This window comes from Phodopus roborovskii, unplaced genomic scaffold (assembly GCF_943737965.1).
Source record: "Phodopus roborovskii unplaced genomic scaffold, PHOROB, whole genome shotgun sequence".
Lineage (NCBI taxonomy): Eukaryota > Metazoa > Chordata > Mammalia > Rodentia > Cricetidae > Phodopus > Phodopus roborovskii.
In genome coordinates this window covers 29,651,124-29,671,672 of record NW_026126482.1, presented here as the reverse complement: position 1 = coordinate 29,671,672, position 20,549 = coordinate 29,651,124, and the positions used below count along the sequence as shown (strand labels likewise).

General features: G+C 45.9%; 1 protein-coding gene across 3 annotated transcripts; it reads left to right on the top strand.

Annotated features, from left to right (window-relative positions):
* Positions 1-2,939: 2,939 nt before the first annotated feature.
* On the top strand, positions 2,940-19,108 carry Irf4 (interferon regulatory factor 4). 3 transcript variants are annotated; one of them, XM_051194490.1, is made up of 8 exons: positions 2,940-3,181; positions 4,117-4,303; positions 5,127-5,215; positions 5,871-6,012; positions 7,472-7,579; positions 9,709-10,062; positions 13,471-13,583; positions 15,414-19,108. In XM_051194490.1, the coding sequence occupies exons 1-8, from the start codon at positions 2,966-2,968 to the stop codon at positions 15,552-15,554; spliced, it is 1,350 nt and encodes a 449-aa protein (XP_051050447.1). In that variant the 5' UTR covers positions 2,940-2,965; the 3' UTR covers positions 15,555-19,108. The 3 variants fall into 3 exon arrangements, with proteins under 3 accessions (XP_051050447.1, XP_051050446.1, XP_051050448.1); XM_051194489.1 differs by having other exon boundaries at positions 5,868-6,012; XM_051194491.1 differs by lacking the exon at positions 7,472-7,579 and having other exon boundaries at positions 5,868-6,012.
* Positions 19,109-20,549: the final 1,441 nt, after the last annotated feature.

Sequence of the window (20,549 nt, the reverse complement as noted above, 5' to 3'; positions counted from 1 at the left end):
AAACAACAAACCAGAAGATGGCGTTGAAGATTAGTAATCATGTCTTCAAATGAAATGGCCATGTGAAGTCTCAAAAGGTTTCTTGTAATGACTGTTGTTCAAAATTCTGAAAACAGAGGGTGTGGATGGGTGAGGAAAATGTTAAAACCGTCTAAGCCAAGGCAGAGGACACGTGTACGAAAGTGCAAAAAACCCTCTGGTTTGTGCACACTTTGAAGCAAAGTAATCCCCCAGTGGTAAAGTGGTGCTATCTGAACCAGCGATCTCTGCTTTGCTCAGAGATGTCTTGTCTCCAGCGACAGGACAGTTCCCAACAGATAGGTGTTCAAAGCATATTTTTGAATGAACGAAGCTGTGAAGGGAGAAGAGGGGAAAATGGGTGTGACCAAAATTTTCTTTGAACGAAACTCTGTTGTTTACTACCCAGACTCTGACAATGGAAAACTGACTGGGGTGAAATAAAGACATGGCATCCTGTTAATTTCTGAGAAAGCCTGTTGGTGTTAGGAAAAAGCATTACCTGTGAGCATCACTGTGTCTGTTTTGCTATGGCTGAACCCGGCTATTTCTTCCAAAGTCCAGAACTCATGGTAGAAGATCAAAAGAAAAGCCGAGAAACAAGTGAAATGAAAAGACTCTACACATGTTCCAAGTTGACCTGTGGTGGCCGCGATCTAAAATCATATAGAAACTCGTTATCTGAGAGCTTACCTGAAAATATCAAGTAAACAAACATGGTGCAGACCTCCAAGGTGGGCTGGAGAAAGCGAGTGGTGAAAATGCAGGGGAGTTAAATTCGGAGGCCAAAGACAACGTAGAAAATAAACTCCTCAGTCCACTTAGCTCTTAACTTCTATTTGGGACATTCATGCCTCACCGGGTAACTGCCTCTCACAAGGCTGAGGTTAAAATTATCATTTTAAGGTGAATTGACATCCGGAAGTGCTAACTACCAGAATACTTAGGGATCCCCCATCTCTTTTATGTTGCCATAATTGAAACTTTGGGGGCTGTGCGTCGTCTGAGTCATCTCAATTCATCAGTTTCATACTTCCAAAGTGTGTAAGCGTTCCAGACACAGTATTTGGACCACGGTTTGTGGACTTGCCTTTCTATTTTCTTTTTAGTGAGCGTGATTGTGATTCTCTAAACACTGCTTAGAGACCGGGCTCCCTGTTGTCCATGCCAAGGTCTATCTCTTCCGTCATGTACTGTAAGAACCAAGTTCCCTGGGCTCCAGACCCTCCATCACTTCCTGCCCTGGCCATGCAGGTAGAGATGAGTGGTTACTAGTTATCAGCTGGTCTCCATGCAGGTTCTAGTATCCAGCCAAGATTCCCTTTCAGAGCTTTGCCCTCCACTGGAACGGGCCAGTGACTGTCCCATTGGGCTGAGGATTTCCGAGTGCGTCAGAGTCCCAAGCCCCTTCCACTGGGGGTAATGGAGAAAGTCAGAGCTTGTCCGCAGGGGGACAGCCCCTGACCCTATGGGCTACAGTCCCGATGCTTCTGTCCCAGCCTGATACCACGCTTTGGCCAGGCGCAGGGCAGGGATGGAGGGCGGGACTCCGTCTAGTTGAGTCACGCCTTTGCAGGCGGAGTCGCCCCGCCTTACCCAGTGCCGAACCCCGCCCCCGGCTCTATAAAGTTCCTCTTTCTCACCTCGCTTTCCGAGTTTCACCACTTGAACTTGGGACCCTTTGCTGCCCTCAGCTCAGAGTGCGGGTGAGGTAAGGCCTGGAGTGGGGAAGAAGGAGGAGTGTGAGGCTGGTGACAGAGGACAGGGAGGGAACGAGAAGTCCAGCTTCCATCTCTAAGCCCAAGCCTCTAGAAAGAGGGGAGAGATAGGGGTCCCCGGCTCCTGCAATCTGCGCTGGCCCGGGACATATGTACTGCGTGTTCTGTGTGAGGTTACTTGAACAAGCGTTCCAGAACATCTCCACGGGCTGGGCGGGACGAGCTAACGGGACTGTCATGCCATCAAAGGGTCATGCACAGACAGCAGCTTGTCTGCAGGGGGACAGCCACTGACCTTGTCTACTTCCATCAGAAGCTCCTTTCCCAAGCCTGGTTCAGAAAGGACCCAAACTCATAGAGGGCTCCAGCGCTCGATTCCTAGGTCGGATGGCCAAGGAGAACTAAGTGTTCCAAACTTAGGGTACCCCCCTACCCTCTCCTTCACTTCCCGCGCAGGGGAGCTGGCATTTCGCAGCACCCCGTATTCCCAGCCTCACCTTCATCCCCACCTGGGGTCGCGCTAACCCTCTGCAGGCTGGAATCTCCTGATTCTAGGCTGCGCTGCTCGCTCCATACCCAGGCTTCCACTTGTTGCTTCCAGGGTCCACATAATCGTCTCTGGCTGGGTAGGTAGGCCTGATGTTATTCCAGGGACAAAGTGAGGGTGTCGAAGAAAAAAAAGCGGAGGGAGAGAAGAGCTAGGTGCTCCACACCTACAAGGCATGGGCACAAGACCTGGACAACTGCTAGTCCACGTGCCAGGTCTTCCGCTAGAGCAGCCTAAATCCCCCCCCCCCCTGCGCCGGGGTGAGGGATGGAGGAGTAGAAACAGTAAGGAAAAAGTGGGGTGAAAGCAGCTTAAAGCAGGCAGAGGGAAGCGAGTAAGAAAACGGGCGCCCAGGGTGGCAGATAGTTGTGTGTCTAGGAGCTTGCTGTGGAGTGCATTAAAATAGTGAACAGCAACAGCGAGTGCAAGCTGAAGTGAAAGGACCAACTTTGAGGATGGTGCGCGCCAAGGGATGCTCCCCACACACACCTTCGCCAGAGTACTTTCTCTTGGGGTACTCTGGTGACATTGAGTGGCACCACACGCGAGCACCTCAGGGACTCCGGGGCCTCGTGGTCACTACAAGAGTTTGGGACAGGGCGACCCGAGAGCGATGCTATGGTGGCTGCAGGGAAGTTTGTCTTCCCGCAGCGCGCCAGCGCAGAGAAGGTTGGCACGCGGCATGAACCTGGAGGCGGGCAGCCGGGGAGCAGAGTTCGGCATGAGCGCGGTGAGCTGCGGCAACGGGAAACTCCGCCAGTGGCTGATCGACCAGATCGACAGTGGCAAGTACCCCGGGCTGGTGTGGGAGAACGAGGAGAAGAGTGTCTTCCGCATCCCGTGGAAGCACGCGGGCAAGCAGGACTACAACCGCGAGGAGGATGCAGCCCTTTTCAAGGTACCAGCACTGGGGATCACAGGCTGGGGAGAGTCAGGGAAGAGAGGCCACTTAGACAATTCAGTTCGCAACTCGCTGTGCCTCCAGAGCAAGGGACCTGGAGGTCGGCTGCCCCCCACCCCCCACCCCGAGAAGCAGAGGCCAGGGCACCACGCATTGGGTCCTGCTTGTCAGAAGCTCAGGCAGAAGGCTTCAAGCTCCCTGGAGATTACACAAATGGAAAACCAGGTCCCCACACAAGCTTGTGTGGAGGAAAGTTCCAGGGGCATCCCTAGGGCCCAGCGGTGACCTGAGGCTGGGGCTCCTGCAGCATAGCCGAATGGGCTGTTTCCTGCCACTGTCACCAGGAACTACTAACTAGGACCACTCTTAGCTTCCCTGTCTTTATTTCGCTACTTTTCTGAGTTTCTCTGGGGTTTTGTTTCTTTGGCTGGACCCCGATGACTGGTTCTAGTTCTGGAGGTTTCTATCTCTGTTTCTGTTGCTTGGGTGACTTTGACTATTCCCAGTCTTCCTCTGGGATCCCCACCCCCCACCCCATGTGAGTCCCTTAGGACTGATGTCCCTAGAGAGCTCACTGAACTGTGAAGCCCCCAGCCTCCACCTGCCAGCAGGGTAGGGAAAGGGGACTTCCTGCGGGATTTTGTTCATAGTACCTCAGTGTGATGTCCTCTCTGGGGCCTGCCCCTCTGCAGCTCTGCCAGTCTTGTCTACACTTGATGCAGGCTCTGGGTGCATACAGCTCACACTAAGGGTCTCCCTATCTCAGGGCAGGGTCCTAGTAGGGAAGTTCTTTGCTTAGAGGACTCCAGTATCATCATGTTCCACGTTTTGGGCAACAGCAAATCTGAGACACCAATCTTCCTTTCAGAAACACAACCTGTAGATTCCTTGTGAAGAGCTGAACTTTGACTTTTCCTTCTCTTCATTCTTAGGCTTGGGCACTATTTAAAGGAAAGTTCCGAGAAGGTATCGACAAGCCTGATCCTCCTACTTGGAAGACAAGATTACGATGCGCTCTGAATAAGAGCAATGATTTTGAGGAACTGGTAGAGAGGAGCCAGCTGGATATTTCAGATCCGTATAAGGTGTACAGGATCGTTCCAGAAGGAGCCAAAAAAGGTAGGGGATTTCCCCGATGTAGGTCACAGGATAGAGACAGTCTGGCACTCATGGAGCCTTAATTCCTACTCAGGATCACTTTCTACTTCTGTTTTGTAGACTACTACCTCCTGTCCCATGGCCAAGTCCAGCCACCTCTTTGTCCATGCTCTTTGGGTTATGAGTGAAAACCTTGTGGTGTTAGTTGAGGATTACTTCTCAGACTTTAAGCCCCATGGGCATGTGGGTATGCAGATGCAGATGTTAAGTGTTCCAGTTACTCCGTTCAGTTGGAGTCTGGACCAAATTTCCAAACAAAACTACAAGATCCATTAAAGTTTTACTTACCTAATTTTCTATAACAATTAAGCACTTTCTTTTTTAGAGAGAAAGCCCATCAAACACCCCATAAATATTCACATTTATTGTAATAAAAATGTCAGAGCTTCAGTACTTATGAAAATTCAGATCTTTACACCCCTCTTTCAAAGATTCCAACTGGTCTGTCTAGATCAGAGCCCAGCAATGTGCATTTGTTCCAGTCATTCAGGATGCCTCAACTAGGCACCATCTTGCTGCTGGAAACCTTGGTTTCACAGTGCCCTACATGGTATTTCTTTCTCTGGCTGTCAGAAACAAATCAGAGCCCATTTAATCAGTTTAATGGCAAGGACAAATAACTGCTAGAGGGACTTGCTCGAAAAAGCACCTGATTGGTTAGCATGGCTATGCATTCTAAGAATAAAGCACTCAGGTATTTTTCTAAGATTTGCTATTCAGTTAAGTCAGTTCCTTCTTTTTACTCTGTGTTATTTGTTCTTCTTCTTCTTCCCCAAACACTCAGGAGCAAAGCAGCTCACTTTGGAAGACACACAGATGGCTATGGGTCACCCCTACCCTATGACAGCACCTTATGGCTCCCTGCCAGCCCAGGTATGTGGAGGACTTGTTGGGCTTGGGGAAGCCTAGGCTGAATCTTCTGTGCTGGCTCCACAGAGAGGGGAAAACACAGATCCAAACAGGAGGACTTACAATTTGCTGTGGCTAGTACAAGTGCGAACAAACCCTGGTCAGAGAAGGATGTTTTGGTTTCAGCATGGTGTCACTGTCCTTGGTGGCTTAGTTGGGGAGTTTTATGTGTCCTGTCTGTTGGGATGTACTTTTCTAATGATGGTCAGATCTTCTGGGAATCAGACCTTTTGTAGAAGCCAAGGATTTTGGAAGTGGTACTTTATCATGTGAAACCACAGGGCAGCTGACTTCTCTAGGCTTCCCCGGTGTGAATTACAGTACTGTTTTATTTAATTTGGTGGCTTAAAAAGGGCAGACTTTGCTGCAGTATTGTGGTGCCAGGCTCAGCCATATGATGAAACTTTAAAAAAGTCACGGATTTACACAATGTCCCCATTGTGCTTTGTACCCTCTTTGCTGTTTCCTACCTAGTGTGATAGACAGTTCATGCCACTTTTTGGACAAAATTACTTGGCTTCTGGACAAAAGAAAGGATCCCTTGAGGAGTTGTGATAATGAAAGCACCCCAACACCCACTGATGCTTTCCTCTTAGCCCTGCCTGTTCTCTGCCAGCAGGTCCATAACTACATGATGCCACCTCATGACAGAGGCTGGAGGGACTATGCCCCTGATCAGCCACATCCAGAAATCCCGTATCAGTGTCCTGTGACATTTGGCCCCCGCAGCCACCACTGGCAAGGCCCATCTTGTGAAAATGGTAAGGAGTGTGCCAGGGAGGGAGGCAGAACAACAACCTGGGCTCGGGGTGCACCCTGGGTGGGTGGCCCATCCAGGCAGTACCACAGGGCTTTCACCTTCCCCAGAGATGCAGAGACATTGCGTGAGGCTTGGGAGGGATCTTGCTTTGTCCTATAAGATGCCGAAGTCCTCAGAGCTATGATAGTTATCACTCTGTGTGGGAACTTAATTAAAAGACCACAGAAATCATTTCAAGTAGATGAAAAATGCCCACCCCGTTTTTAAGAAATAAAGAAAAGCATGGTTATCTATCTACAAGTGACCATTGATAAAGGATGTCAATTATAAACCTTGTTTACTTTTTGTTCCAATTATTTTGTTAATATGTTTTCACTCTCTGTAACATTATGCTTTCTTTGTCACATTAGGATGGAGGGATAGATTTTTGTCAGTCTTTCCTCTGAATGTCCCTTATTACTTACTGATAGAGAGCCATACTATCTCCCTAATCTATTCCTTTCAATTCTCCTGTAAAGGGACCATACTACAGATGTGGCCAGCTCACCTCTGCAGAGACTTCAGGAGATCATTGTTGATTCATGTCCCTTGGGCAGTGATGAGTCATTTGTAGCTGTTTTTGATACTGAGGAAGGAATAGAACAAAAGTAATCCACAAAACTTCTCCATAAAAGAGTGCCAGGCTCCAAAAGACCCACAACTCCCATCCCAATGCTAAATGAACTCCCATAGAAGAAACACTTACTAAATTATCCAGACTAGATTGCTCTTGCACCCTCTTGCCTTGAACTCCTGAGTAGCTGGGATAACAGGCCTGTACCACTAGGCTGGATATAAAACAAGCTTTTAGGACTTTCAAGTTCATCATTTAAATAGAAGTCTTGTCACTGGTCACCACACATGCGGTCCTTTTATATTATTCTGCAAATAATTTCCATGTCACTGTTTCACTGCCCCCCCTCCAGCACCCAGATTCCATCTATGCTTAGACTGTTCTTGGTTTAATGTGACATAACTTCTCTGCTGCCAAGGAACATGGTTCAATTTTCCCCAAAACTTGTAAACAGCAAGCAGAATAATTGAGAATTGGATAATTTATTCATTTTTAAACTAGCCTTATGTAAATTTGAACTCTGGCCCTGCTGAGAACTTGCCATGTGAGCTGGTGCAAACCCGACTCCTTCTGGGCCTCAGTGTCCCTGTTGATGAATTATGGATGGAGCCCCACGTTTCCATCCAGAGCCATGCTGTGACTCCTTCCTCCCCATCGTCATGTATTTTTCCCACTGAATTTGAACTTTGGCCTTTGCCTCCTAGTCACATACTCTGCTAGCAGTGGGTGTTTTAGAGCCTCTCAAGCTTGGGTTGCAAGGTGACAGGATGTGGCTCCTCCCAACTCAAGAGCCTCCCTGAACTTGGACTCTGCTTAGACATCATCTGATTTTCATTTGCAAATGCAGGTTGCCAGGTGACAGGAACCTTTTATGCTTGTGCCCCACCTGAGTCCCAGGCTCCTGGAATCCCCATAGAGCCAAGCATAAGGTCAGCTGAAGCCTTGGCACTCTCAGGTGAGTGTAGCGCTCCCTTTAAGGCTCTGAGGGAGGTGGCATCTCTCCTCTGGGTAGGCTGGGTGAGGATTTAGACTCTTACCTTGGAAGAGTCTGGATTAGGCATGCAGGGACCAGGCTGTGTGACTATCACAGTAAACAAAGAACACTTAGAAATCTCCACTAGCTAGCCAAACACTATTTAGATGAAGTCATTTAACCTGTACATTGTTACCTGACCAGCTTTCCAGGAATGTGCAGCCAGGCTCCTCCTCCAGCTAACATACTTCAGCAGAGAGGCTTCTTAGGCACAAACGCTTTTCATTTCCAGATGCTGTTTGTCCTTTCAGGGTTAGCCAAAAACAGGTGGCCCTGAACTGCTTCCAGGGAACACAGGCTCTGGACCCTGGTCTCTGAGAAGTTCCTATGTCTCCAAAGGACCATATTGCTCTGTATCCCTTGAAACTTTGTTAGAATTTCTGAGCATGCATGGATTTGATCTGATTTTAAAGTTGCATTACTAATTAGAGATACTGACCTGTTTTAAGGAAGCCCCCAACACACTTGAAATATGCATCTGATGTCCATTGAGTCTTTAGATGATTTTTGGATGTTTATAAATCCACATTAGAATTCTCACAATGCCTAAGGCCACCTTAAAAGTCTGTGATTGAAAACATAGACTACATTTTGAACGTTTTAGACACTTCCCTTATTAACAAGGGAGGAAGAAGTCTGCCACCTGGTTCCTTCCAATTCTGATGCTCATGGAGACTGTGTGAGCCACTTAAGAGCAGAAGAGGGACACTTCTGAGCATCATCAGGGCTTGCATTGACACTAGAAACCTTTAGACCCCCTTTTGGAACATATAAGACTCGTATAGGTACCCCAAGAGTAGGAAATAAATAGCTATTTATAGCTCTGCAATCTTGTGACTCTGGTGACATTAAATGAAATGAAACCTGCCCTACCAGTCACCTCAGATGGCCAACGCCCCCTCTCTTTGGGTGCATCGCCTAACTTACTGTTTATAGCAGCAGGAATGGAAGACACCATGATGTGGGCTGTCTCAGAACCATTGAAGAACACGAGGGTTTTGTGGGTTTCTCTTTTTCTGGTTTGCATAATTAATGATCAACCCAGAGTGCACTCTTCAGAAAGCTACTCTTTCCAGGCATTGTTTGGGCTCCAACCACCACCATGGGTATCTGTCCCTGCTGGGGAGCCCTTTGCACACACAGCTTGCCCTTTAAGCTTGTGGGTGGTGTTTTAACGCGGTTTCTGAATAAAATCACCTGTCAATAAACTCCTGTCTTAAAGCTGTAGAAAATATAGTTGTTGGGTTCTTTTCAAAGTTGAACACAAAGTTTAGAGGGATTTCAGGAGATTTAACATTAACTATTGGTTCATAGAGCATTTTCTCATCAATTCCTTTCTCCCACCACAAGAAAACTGATTTAAGATAAGAAAATAAAAGTATCATTCTTCATAGCCCAGAAGTTGTTATTTTCGTGTTTACCTCCAACATATCTGTGTGGGTTTTCTTTTTGTTTTTGTTGTTGTTTTGTTTTTACTTAAATGACATCATGGTGACACTTTAGGGAAGTTCCAGAGCTGTCTACACATTTACTTTTCTTCTGAGATATCTCTGTTGTTTTTACTAGTAGAAATTACTCTTAGAGTTCAATTCCAAAATTAAAATTGATTTGGCTGGAAGATGAACTCCCATTCAGTGGTGTTACTTCATATTTTAGACAAAATGCTATCCCCAAAAAAGCTTCATAACAGAGGTGCTGTCTAGTAAAATTGGGCTGAAAATCCAAGCAATACACCCTTCCCCAAGATGGGTAAATAAGTGGCCACATCAACACTTGAAAATGACCGTGTTAAAGAAAGAAGTTTCTTTCCATGGGCTTCTCTTCGATTTGAATGTGCTTGCAATCTAGGAATCTGTAAGGGGACAAGGACATCTAACATCTCCCAGGCTTCCTTAGCCCTAAGATTTCCTACTTGTTCACAGAGTATCCTGATATACTAATGTTCCACCTGCTATCCTTCATATCAGAATAGTCATTGAGTCTTTGGGCCCCTGGGCATTGTGGTATCTGTCCCAGAGCCATCAGTACTGATTCTAGAGTTCTGTTCACAGACTGCCGGTTACATATCTGCCTGTACTACCGGGAAATCCTAGTGAAGGAGCTGACCACATCCAGCCCTGAAGGCTGCCGGATATCCCATGGACATACCTATGATGTCAGCAACCTAGACCAGGTCCTGTTCCCTTACCCAGAGGACAATGGGCAGAGGAAGAACATCGAAAAGTTGTTGAGCCACCTGGAGAGGGGACTGGTCCTCTGGATGGCCCCAGATGGGCTCTATGCCAAAAGACTCTGCCAGAGCAGGATCTACTGGAATGGGCCCCTGGCATTGTGCAATGATCGGCCCAACAAACTAGAAAGAGACCAGACTTGCAAGCTCTTTGACACACAGCAGTTCCTATCAGGTAATATACCTCACAATTTGCTAGAATGGAGGTGGCAATGGGTGCTGGCCAGGAAGGTGCTAAATGGTAGGGTCTGCTTACCTTGGGCAGGAGTCTTCCTCCTGAGATCAGTGAGCTCACAGGAATATTGTTTTCTGCCTGGTTCATGTCTTACCTTTGCCTGCTGTATGCTTCCCTTATTAGCAGAGGGCCAGGAAGAGGGCTCATATCAGCTGGCCGAGAGACTATGGTGCATGTTGATATCTTAAGTTATCGTAATTATTATCGGTCCTTTTATTTTTGAGGCAGAACCTATGTAGCTCAGGTTGGCCTAGAACTGGAGACTCCTTGGGATTGTATATGTGCACCATCACACCTGGCTAATGAATTAAAATGTGGGCTTTCAGCAGCACATGCCAGGGTATTGGCTCTCTGCTCTCAGAAAGTTTATCTGCGGACACAACAGCTTCCTGGGGCTTCCTAGAAAAATTAAGAGGGTTAGAAGCACATTGTTAACATTCTTGGTTATGATATGTGTCACCCTTATAAAAAGTGCCACACTGAAGGCGGGACCAAGGCTGAGAGTGGAAGGGACAGCTTCGGCGAGAGGGAAATGCTGAGGAAGCTTGGCCTTATCTCTGGCATATGAAGGCTTCAGTCATGTTTTCCAGAACCTATACATCTGACTGTTTGAATTCTGATTTCGTTTAGTTAAGTTAGTCCTGGGCTGGCTTATATGACAGCGTTAGCTATGGCACTGTGGAGTACCATCCGGTGGGCAGAGGATGTCTTTGGGAGAGGTGGCTGCTCTTTCGGCTGCTTGCTTTCTTCCTGTTGCCCCTTTCAAACAGCCCACGCCTCTGGCTTTTCCCGTGCTTTCCATTTGAACCTGAACTTGTTTTGCTCCTCTCATCTGTGCATACCATGGTGGTTTAGAATGTATGTACACTGTGTTATGGATAAGTTGTACCAATTACCTCCCTGCATGCCTTTCCTTTTTTTTTTTTTTTTTTTTTTTTTTTTTTTTAAGAATACTACTTGAAGTCTATTCTCAGCTATTTTCAAGTGCATGGTCCATTACTATAGTCAAGAGGATATGCCATTGTTGAGTTTGTGTTCAGCAAACTCCTCTTAGTGAGAGTTTCTATTCTTTGACCTACAGCTTCCTGGCTGCTCCCCACTTCAGGTGACCACCATTCACTGCTACTTTTACGAGTTCAACTATACTAGAGTTCACATGGGAGCATCATGCATGGTTAATTTCATTTAGCATGATGTTCTCCAGGCTCATCTGTTTTGTTACAAAACAAAGGACCTCTTTCTTTTTTAAAGGCTTAGGAATATTCTATTGTTATCTATACCACCTGATATTCACTTTATGTGTGTACATAAAGGGAAACTTGGGATGACTATCTGAGCTGCTCCAACTGGCGCTGTTGTCTATGGAAGTGCAGCTGTCTCTCCAACACTGATTTACTCTGCCTTGGATGTGTACACAGAAGGAAGACAACTGAATCCTCAATGTGTGTCTTCCTTCCATTCATTTACAATGAGGACATAAAGCACCGGTGTTCTTGGCATTAGTGGCATTTCCTCAGCCTTTTGGGCTCCAGTGGCCAGTATTTGCTTAGGCTCATCCAAATGCTTTCATTTCCCAAAGTGAAACATGTTCCTTGACAAATATCCTTCCCTAAGAGTTGGGACACAGGAAAAGGAATCATCTTAGGCTCCAAGGCAGCCACATGGTGAAGACCTTTGGAGCTGGCCATGAGCCAAGCCTTCGCCAGACTGTTTTGCCTCCCTTGGACTGAGTTCTAGTGTTCATAGTCCAAGGCAAAGAAAAGCAACTTCTTGGGATGATTGATTGCACATCCTATGTTTGTCCCGGGGTCTGGAAGTCCTCATGTGCTCCCTCTAGAAGGCTACCACTAATTCCCTGCTTGACTAAGGTAGCCCAGAACAATGACAATTACCAGAGATGGGACTGGGAGGTACACAAGTCTTGTTTTTTTCCAGTGGGGATCCAGGCAGGAGGCAGGCATCATAGTAGAACGGACACCATGGGCTGAACATTCACTTTCTAGAGCTTATTAGCTATCCATAAGCAAGAGCTGTTTGCTTTTGTTTCCCATGTGTAATGGTGCCTGTTCTTTTTGCCATCCACAGCCTCCACAGTCCCCACACCTCACTGAGGCTCGGGAAAGGGAAGATAACCCTGCAGCTGAGGGGCGGAGCAGCCTCTGCACCTAGGTATTCCCACCCAATGTTCTCCAGTTAGTAGGCTGAGGTGGGCTTTCTCAGCACTGTACTCACTTGCTACTCTGACTAGCACTACCTGTGGGGTGGGTGTCTTCCCAGCCACAGGACCATGCACTTTACACAATTGTGACTAAACCATTTGATTTGAATTCTGGAAGAAGAAAGAGAAAGAAAAGCAGGAAGTCGGGTCTGTGAGCTTCTAGAAGCTCTTCAGTTGCAGAGAGCAATGGGAGTCTTTGATATCTACCCATTCAGGATCTGCACCCTACTAGGGACAGTCCCCATAGGCTATAGGGTTGAACATTCACATCAGATAAGGGCAGAGTCTTCAGGGCTGCTCCGCAGGGGCAGAGCCTTTCTGTCGGTATCATGCAGATAAGACCTGGGAACTCAGGGCCAGGAGGAAGAGTAAGGGTCAGTGATTGGATGTGACTTTCTTTTTGTGCTTTGTAGCAGTGCTGGGGGTGGCGCCCAGGGCCTTGCACATGGAAGGCAAGTGCTGTGTCAGTGGCAGTGCCCCCAGCCATATGGACAGCTTTCTTTCCAACGATGACCTTGTCTATTTCACGTCTCTCTCAGGTAGGAACAGCCTCAGCAGGCACGTCCTTGCCAGAGATTGAAGTCTACTCAGGTCATAGTTTGGAGTTTTTGATCTCGTACCCAGTGGGACACAGCTGCCAACAGCTGGTGTGGGACACAGGTGCCCTTGGTGCCCAAACACCACGTGACCCCCCCATGGTTAGGCAGTGGTGTTTAAAAATAACCGGAGGCCACCAGAGCATTTTGACATTTTACATGAAAACATCACTTTTGCCTGTGCTGTTTGTTTGCATCAGCGAAGCTACTTTTCTTTGTCTTCTCTGTCCTCCCTCATTTCCTTCTCCGACCTTGTACATTTCTGTGAGTCCAGAGCTGCAGAAGCAAGTTCTTACACTTCAGTCATGTTCCCTCAATAATGAAGTAAAACAACCATGTGAAATCACTGTGAACTAGAACATGTGGTTTCGTGTCTGGGGTCTGCCTTAAGGGCTGGTCTTAGGGAAACAGAGCTTGGGCTCTCCCAAAGCAGAACCACATATGGCTCTTGTTTTCCATTCAGCCCACTTTACCAGGTGTCTGAGCAGTTTTTTTTTTTTTTTTTTTTTTTTTTTTTTTCTTGTGGGTTCTCAGAGCTGCAAGTGTTTGCTCACCATGGCCGGCCAACACCCAGATTCCAGGTGACTCTGTGCTTCGGTGAGGAGTTTCCAGACCCTCAGAGGCAGAGGAAGCTCATCACAGCTCATGTGAGTATCCAGTTACATCACTGTTGAGTCGCACGTTGTGGAGCAGGCCCTTTTAGAGAAGTAGCAAATGAACAGTAAATGTCAACTCACCTGGGAAAATAAATGCAGTTCTTAAAATAGCTTAGGAGGAAGCAGGCCCCAGTGAGCAACACAGCTCGAGGGACCCACAAACTTCCAGCCATACTTTGTCAGCACTGAAACAACAGGGTGGATGCCTTGAACCCAAGGCTCTGACTATCTGGAATTCTTCATCTTCCCTTTTAAAAGAATTTTAAGTAATTGGTACTAAGAGCTGTGTTCTGACACCTCTGTTTCTTGTGAGATGTTTGAGATGTTGTCTACTCTAGAAAAGCTTCCTTGGGGGTATGAACTTTTCCTCACTGGGAAGCTGTGTGCTGTGTGCTATATCCAGAGAGTTCCCAGGACCTCTTTTTATTTCTGAACTTTGGGAAGTCATTTATTAAGACAAGGGGTCCTGGAAGGAGGTCTGGTTTTCCCAGGAGTCCAGGTAGGACAGTTTGTCCTCACAGTTAGTGTAGTTTAAGATGGGTGCAACTGTGACCTGTAAATATCTTGTGCAAAGAAAAGATATTTAGATAATGTTTAGCACTAATTTAATAATTAAAAATTCTGAATAACTGATGTTTTTAATTAGAAAATTTTACTTCATTACACATCAAGAAAAGTATCCAGTACCAAGTAAATGTTACATCCCCAAAGATCCAGTTTCCAAATGCAAATGAGATTTTAGTTCTGATAGTATTTCTATCAGATTGAAGCCTGGGCATATAAGTCAGTGGTAAGCAGTTGTCTGGTACTAGTAAAGCCTTGGGTTCTAGACCCAGTTTGGGATGGGGTGGGACACTGATGTTGAGTGTTCAGCCTCACTGCTTGATTGCAAAACAAACTCCAAGAATCAATAAAACTATAGTACTGGACTTCAGTGTTTTCTCAGTTCTGTCTGGTGGTTGGTAACAAATGAGATTGTAAATGAGTGGATGAGTCTAGCATTGATAGCATTTTAAAAGTAGTGAGTGAGTTCCTTCATCAATCTGATTTTAAGGATTTTGGGTGCAGTGGGGCTCCACAAGGAAAAGGCAAGGATGGGCCCACAGGCGAGGGGCCTCAAACTGCTGCCGTAGATGGAAAACATAGGCAGGCGCACACTCATGGACTCAACTCATGTGGGTGCTTACAGAGGTATCATGTCAATGACTGCATAAAGTATTAATGTGGATAAGATTGGTTGGTACAGAGCATTGAGCCTGACCTGGTGGAGGCCGGCTTTGACTGGGGATGTGGTCTGTGCTCACCAACAAGCTAGATCCACCAGAGCCAGTGAACACCGTTTGCCATAACGATGTGTTGTGTTCTGTTTGTCATCTACTCATGCTTCAGTGTTGTCCATATGGCATTAGACGTTTGACCATTCCAGGTGATCCCTCTCACTGTCAAACTCATGAACCTAACTTGTCCTGAGTTTCACTTAGCATTTTAATTTGGTAATTTAACCTGATAATGTCCAGCCATTTCGTTAAATAAATTCCAAGAGGCAACTGATTTGAAAATTCCATATTTAGCTTCAGTTATAAAATCAAGAGTTCTATTTCCAGGATATTATACTCCAGGTATTATAAGGGCAAACAAAACTGGTTTTTCAAATGGCTCTGACTGTGACAATATTTCGTTATGTTATACAGTTGTGGTTTTGCTTAGAGTCTAAGGGTCATTCTTGATGCATCAATTGTATGGTGCAAAAAGGAATGTTTTTAAATGTCTACTAATGTTTTTTAATGTCTACTAATGTCTTTTTTTAATGTCTTATTAAAGGTGGAACCTCTGCTAGCCAAACAACTGTATTATTTTGCTGAACAAAACAGTGGACATTTCCTGAGGGGCTACGATATATCTGAACACATCAGCACTCCAGATTACCACCGATCCCTGCGCCATTCTTCCATTCAAGAGTGAGCCAGACACTGGGAGGATTTGGTTTCACTGTAAATACTCTGGCATGGCAGCTAATTGACACCCCCTTTCTTTGGAAGAGCCATGAAGTGGGTTCACAGTTGAAGACGACACCAGGGATTTGTGAAAAATGAAAACCAGCTCTGTTTGCCCAATAGAGGAGTTTGTCTCAGAAGAATGACTGTCATCCAGGTCTTGACAAATGCTGGTATTTTGGTGACTGTTCCCTGGCTTATAACTGTGAGATTTGATCAGTGATGTGTTTACATGTACTTAAATTCGGGCTTGGGCCTGGTATAGATGGGGCTTTTGCTTGAAGACTGAAAAACTGTTTCAGTATGATTGCCCAACTAGAGAAGGCAGAATTCAGCAGTATTATTGGTCAATTTCTCAGGGAAGTAAAGTCTAAACTGGAGACTCCTCTGCCTACCCACGGAGAAATGCATTCCTGGATGGAGGAGTGCAGTTCTCCTGGATCATGCCCACTGAGTGAAGGGTCCTGAATCTCAGCCCCAGGCTAGGCTACAATGTCACAGCCATGCAGACCATGGCTGTGGTCCAAGCGGACCCCGTCTGCATCCTATTTGCTCCCTCTCTACGGCCTTCCCTTACAGCCAGCTTGTGGACTCCGTAGTCACATACTTGAGGCAAAAGATGTCAGGGATACATAAGACGAGACATTTTTGTATGTCTTTCTATCTAACAATGACTAGAAAACATTTCACTGTTTTGTCCTCTTGTCCTCTCCCTTTTGGTTTTTGGGTTTTGCCTTTCATTCTTTAGAATTGTTGCTGGCTGTAGTTTTTTTTTTTTTTTTTCAGAAATAAAGGAAGGAAAGAAGAGAGAGAGAGAGAAAGAAATCAAGAGACTGAATACTAGAGATAGTTTTTAAAAGATCGGTGCCATTTCCCCTCTATTTGTTTTGTTGACCACCAGCAGTCTCCATGGCAACACTGGAGGGGAGGAGCTTTTGAGGAGGTTGGGTACTGTCAGGACACCGGTGGTTCAGCTGACTATACAGCTGCAGACTCAGTGGGCTGTTTCTGCTTATTTTGTATATTAGATGCTTCCTTGTGCCAATAATAGTTTGACAGAGCCTCAAAATGACTGGGCTTTTCCAAAAATACATTCCTTCAAAGAATTCCAAAGAGCCCGTTTGTCTTCATAAATCTGGCCCTTTACTTTCGTGTTACTGTTTTGTTTAGGTGGCTTTGTCATGCTCCAGGACTTTTCTTCTACTACAGTGTAATTTCTGTTTCTGCCAGGCTCAGGAAGAGTCAACTGTCAACACATGACACTTGGTTTTTCGTTTGTTTGTTTTTTTAAACACAGCACGCTTAATATTTCATTCAACATTGGGGTGTCCTTTTATTTTTCAAAAGTAGCCTTTGATAAGTAATACACATGACAGGAAAGGGAAAAATGAGAAGCATTTTATATTTAAACCTTCCTTCCTAGAATTAGTTCTGAGAGTTCAGTCTGTTCTTTAAACCCATTTTAGTTTTCTACACATGTACATGAAGTTGCCTTTTTTTTTTTTTTTTTTTTTTTTAAGGAGAGAGAGAGATGTGGTGACACACTTTTCTGTACCTAACTATGCAGACTTACCTCATCTTTTGAGTGGCATGTGGAATTCCACTGCAGTGTGCCTGGCTGTGGCTTAGACATCTCATTAGCTATTCATCATAGATGCATCCCAGCAGCCTACTGAGTCTTGTGAACTGAAGTCATTTATACATCTTATAGATGTAAAACATTCTGGGGTATATTATCCCAAGGGAAGATGAAGGAAAAATTGGGAAATGCCTTTCCCCCCTGAGGCTCCAAACTGTAGCTATGGTCCTGGAGAATATGTAACCACACCTACATCTGGCACTTCACCAAAGTTCTCTCCGGGTCCTAAATGACTGTGATTCTTCTTACCCCAAGCAGATGCTTCATCCCAGCTGTCATGTGAATCCTTTTTTCCTTTCTTTCTTCCTTCCTTCCTTCCTTCCTTTCTTTCTTTCTTTCTTCTTCTTTTTTTTTTTTTTTTCTTTCATGTTATGCTACTTTCACAGTGAAGCTGAATTTTCTGAAACATTCTGGATGGTTCAGACCACCAACTCCTATCTCACTTTACAGCCATGCATGCCTATGGCTTCAGTCTTGATGGATCTGTAGGAAAGTGAAGCACAGAATGGTCAGGCAAACACTCCCGACACAGAAGCAAATGGCCTCCTCACCCCTTGTTGAAACAAAGTGGAATGTGCATCCTGGAATTTAGTTTGCCCTCACTGGAAGGTGCCATTGAAGAGGCAGGTCTTGGGAACAGTGCATTGCAGGGAGAAAGTGCGAAAGTCTCCTGGGTACATGCTTGTCTCTTGTCCATGAGCAAGTCATTAATGTCCAGTTTAAAACCAAAAGCTTCTGTGGTGCTGGACAAAGAAAGTGGCACCCTGTGAGAGCCAGCTAGACTCTGGGATTGGAGCAAAGAGCCCCCCCCATTGTGAAAATGCCAGGACGGTAAAGGCCTGGTGTACTGCCTGGGTGGCTATATGCCAGGAACAAGGAATGCACAGGCGGATTAAGGCATGTGTGAGGTGTCCTTACTCTGTAGAGGGCATGAGTGTGAGATCCACCAGCAAAGGATTCTGGGAGTTTGGGCATCACTACTGCTTTAAGCTTAGGAGGCAGAGGCAGGCATATCTCTGTGAGTTCAAGGCCAGCCTGGTCTACAAGAGCCAGTTCCAGGACAGGCTCCACATCAATACAGAGAAACCCTACTTGGAAAACAAAACGAAAACAAACAAACCAAAACCAAACCAAACAAAACAAAACAAAAAACTGCTGCTTTAAGAACTTATTGTTCCATGGGTTATATTTTGACAAGATTTCAGAGGCTTAAATATCCTTTCATTCAAGTCCAATCACTCTTGTTCTTCCTACTGGTGAATATTTGTTGTTGTTGTTGCTGTTATTAGTGAAAATTGTGAATTGTTAAGGTCTCCCTAAATCATGTGGCTGCTGTATCCATTTTGATGTTTCCATAGGCTGCCCAACCACACACATCTTTTTGCAAATTGCCTCTTCACTAGTTGAGGCCTGCCTCATAAATGCTAACTTATGCAGTCTGTGCTGAGTGCTGCTCACTGCCACGTGAATGCAGGGAAGGCTGATTTTTCTGGATCTATTTTCACTGCTTTGAGAAACATATCTCCAGAGACTACTAAAGCGGAGGAGAAGAGAAAGGCCAGCAGGCCAGCTCTATTACACACTGCTTTATGCTTCGTATTCTTCAAGGGGGACCAGCCTCACAGAAAAGGTCATCCATGTCCTCCCTGCTCCCTGCTCTGTACACCCACTTCACAGTGAGAGAGCTGGGGGCCAGGACCCAGAGACCTCTGGCTAGAGCCCATACTTTGCCATGTCTGCATGTCTGAGCCTGGAAGGCAAGGACGCCCACCATCCTGCACGTACTGTTTGCATGTGCCATGGATTTTGCTGTAAACTCGCTTCACCAAGCAAACTGTGTTTTGTTTTGTTTTTTTAAATATTTGGTAAATAAAGGATTTCTAGGAAGACTGACTGCAGAACATATTTAATGCCATCCTGACAGCCCTTGACATACTTCCTCCATCTGCTGGGTTCTTGGTGAGGCTGTCAGCACCCTACTTCCTGGCTGCCTGTGTGTCCTTGAAATAGGAGCTCTAAAGTGTTCAGTTGAGAAGGGGTGGGGGGGGGAGGGAGTAAAGGAGAGAGGAAGAGAGGGGGAAGGGAGGCAAGGAGGAAGAGGAAGGGGGAAGGGAGCAAGGGCAGAGAGGGAGGAAAGACAGCAAGGTAGCTCCACAACTGTGCCCTATGGGCCTGAGTCTTCAGCTGTGTCTGAGAAGAGTACCCATTCACCCTGTGTTCCCTCTGTTCCGACTCCTCCTCCATGGAGCTGTGTTCTGAAAGGTCTGGTGGATCCAGGGAATATTTTTTCCATTTTAAGAAAAAAAATTAATTTATAGTGTGTGCGTGTGTGTGTGTGTGTGTGTGTGTGTGTGTGTGTGTGTGTGTGTGTGTGTTTGCTGTGTGTAGGTATATGCACATATAGGTGCCCATGGGGCCAGGAAGGTGGTCTGATCCCCTGTGGCTGTTGTTACAGGGGGGTGTGGAATAGAATTCCAGTCCTCTAGAAGAGCCATCTCTCCAGCCAGGAGAAGTAGTTTTTAATTGTTTAATGTTCTGTTTTATACTTCAAGTCCCTCTGAGTTTGTCATCACAGGGGTGACACATAGCAAGCCAGCATTCTGATAGGACAGATTTTGGGAAATAGGGTATAGGTAGATTCCTGGTGTTCCCTGGAACATCTTGGCTGAAGTTCTCTCTAAGAAGCCAAGGCAGAGGCCTGCTTTCCCAGCAGAATCTCTTTTCCTGACATGGCTGTGGACATCCATGTCGTCTAGTCTCACAGGAAAGACTGTCAAGCCACAACCATAGACTGGGCTGTGAAAAGCTCAGGGCTTCACAGAGCTCTGGAGAAAGGTTTTAGTGTGGCTGTAGATACCCAGAATATCGGGATAATTTTGATTTTACTAAACTGTAATCAGTTACCCCACTCCTTCTACTCTGGGGGCTCCCTGTGTCCCATAAGCATAGATGGACTCAGTCAGCATATGTAACCAGGGTTTCACCAAATAATTCTACTATTTGAACCTACTCTTGTCCAAAGGGATTTTTCTGGTTTAAGTTCTTAGGTAGTTTTGTATTCCTCCTGGGCCCCAGGTCTTAGACTTTTCTTTCCAGTACAAGTTTGGCTATTGTAACCAGTTGGTAGTGCCAGAACAAACACAGTTGTGCCTTGCACATGAGCAATACCCATCTGTCTCAGAAAAACATGGCATCAACACATGCCATCTTTCTGGAAAGGAGTTGCAGGGTTGGCTGTAATATCTCATGTTTTCTAGCAGAGGCATGTCTTTTCAATTTATATCTAATTATGAACTACAGGGCATCTGAGGCCAACCAAGATAT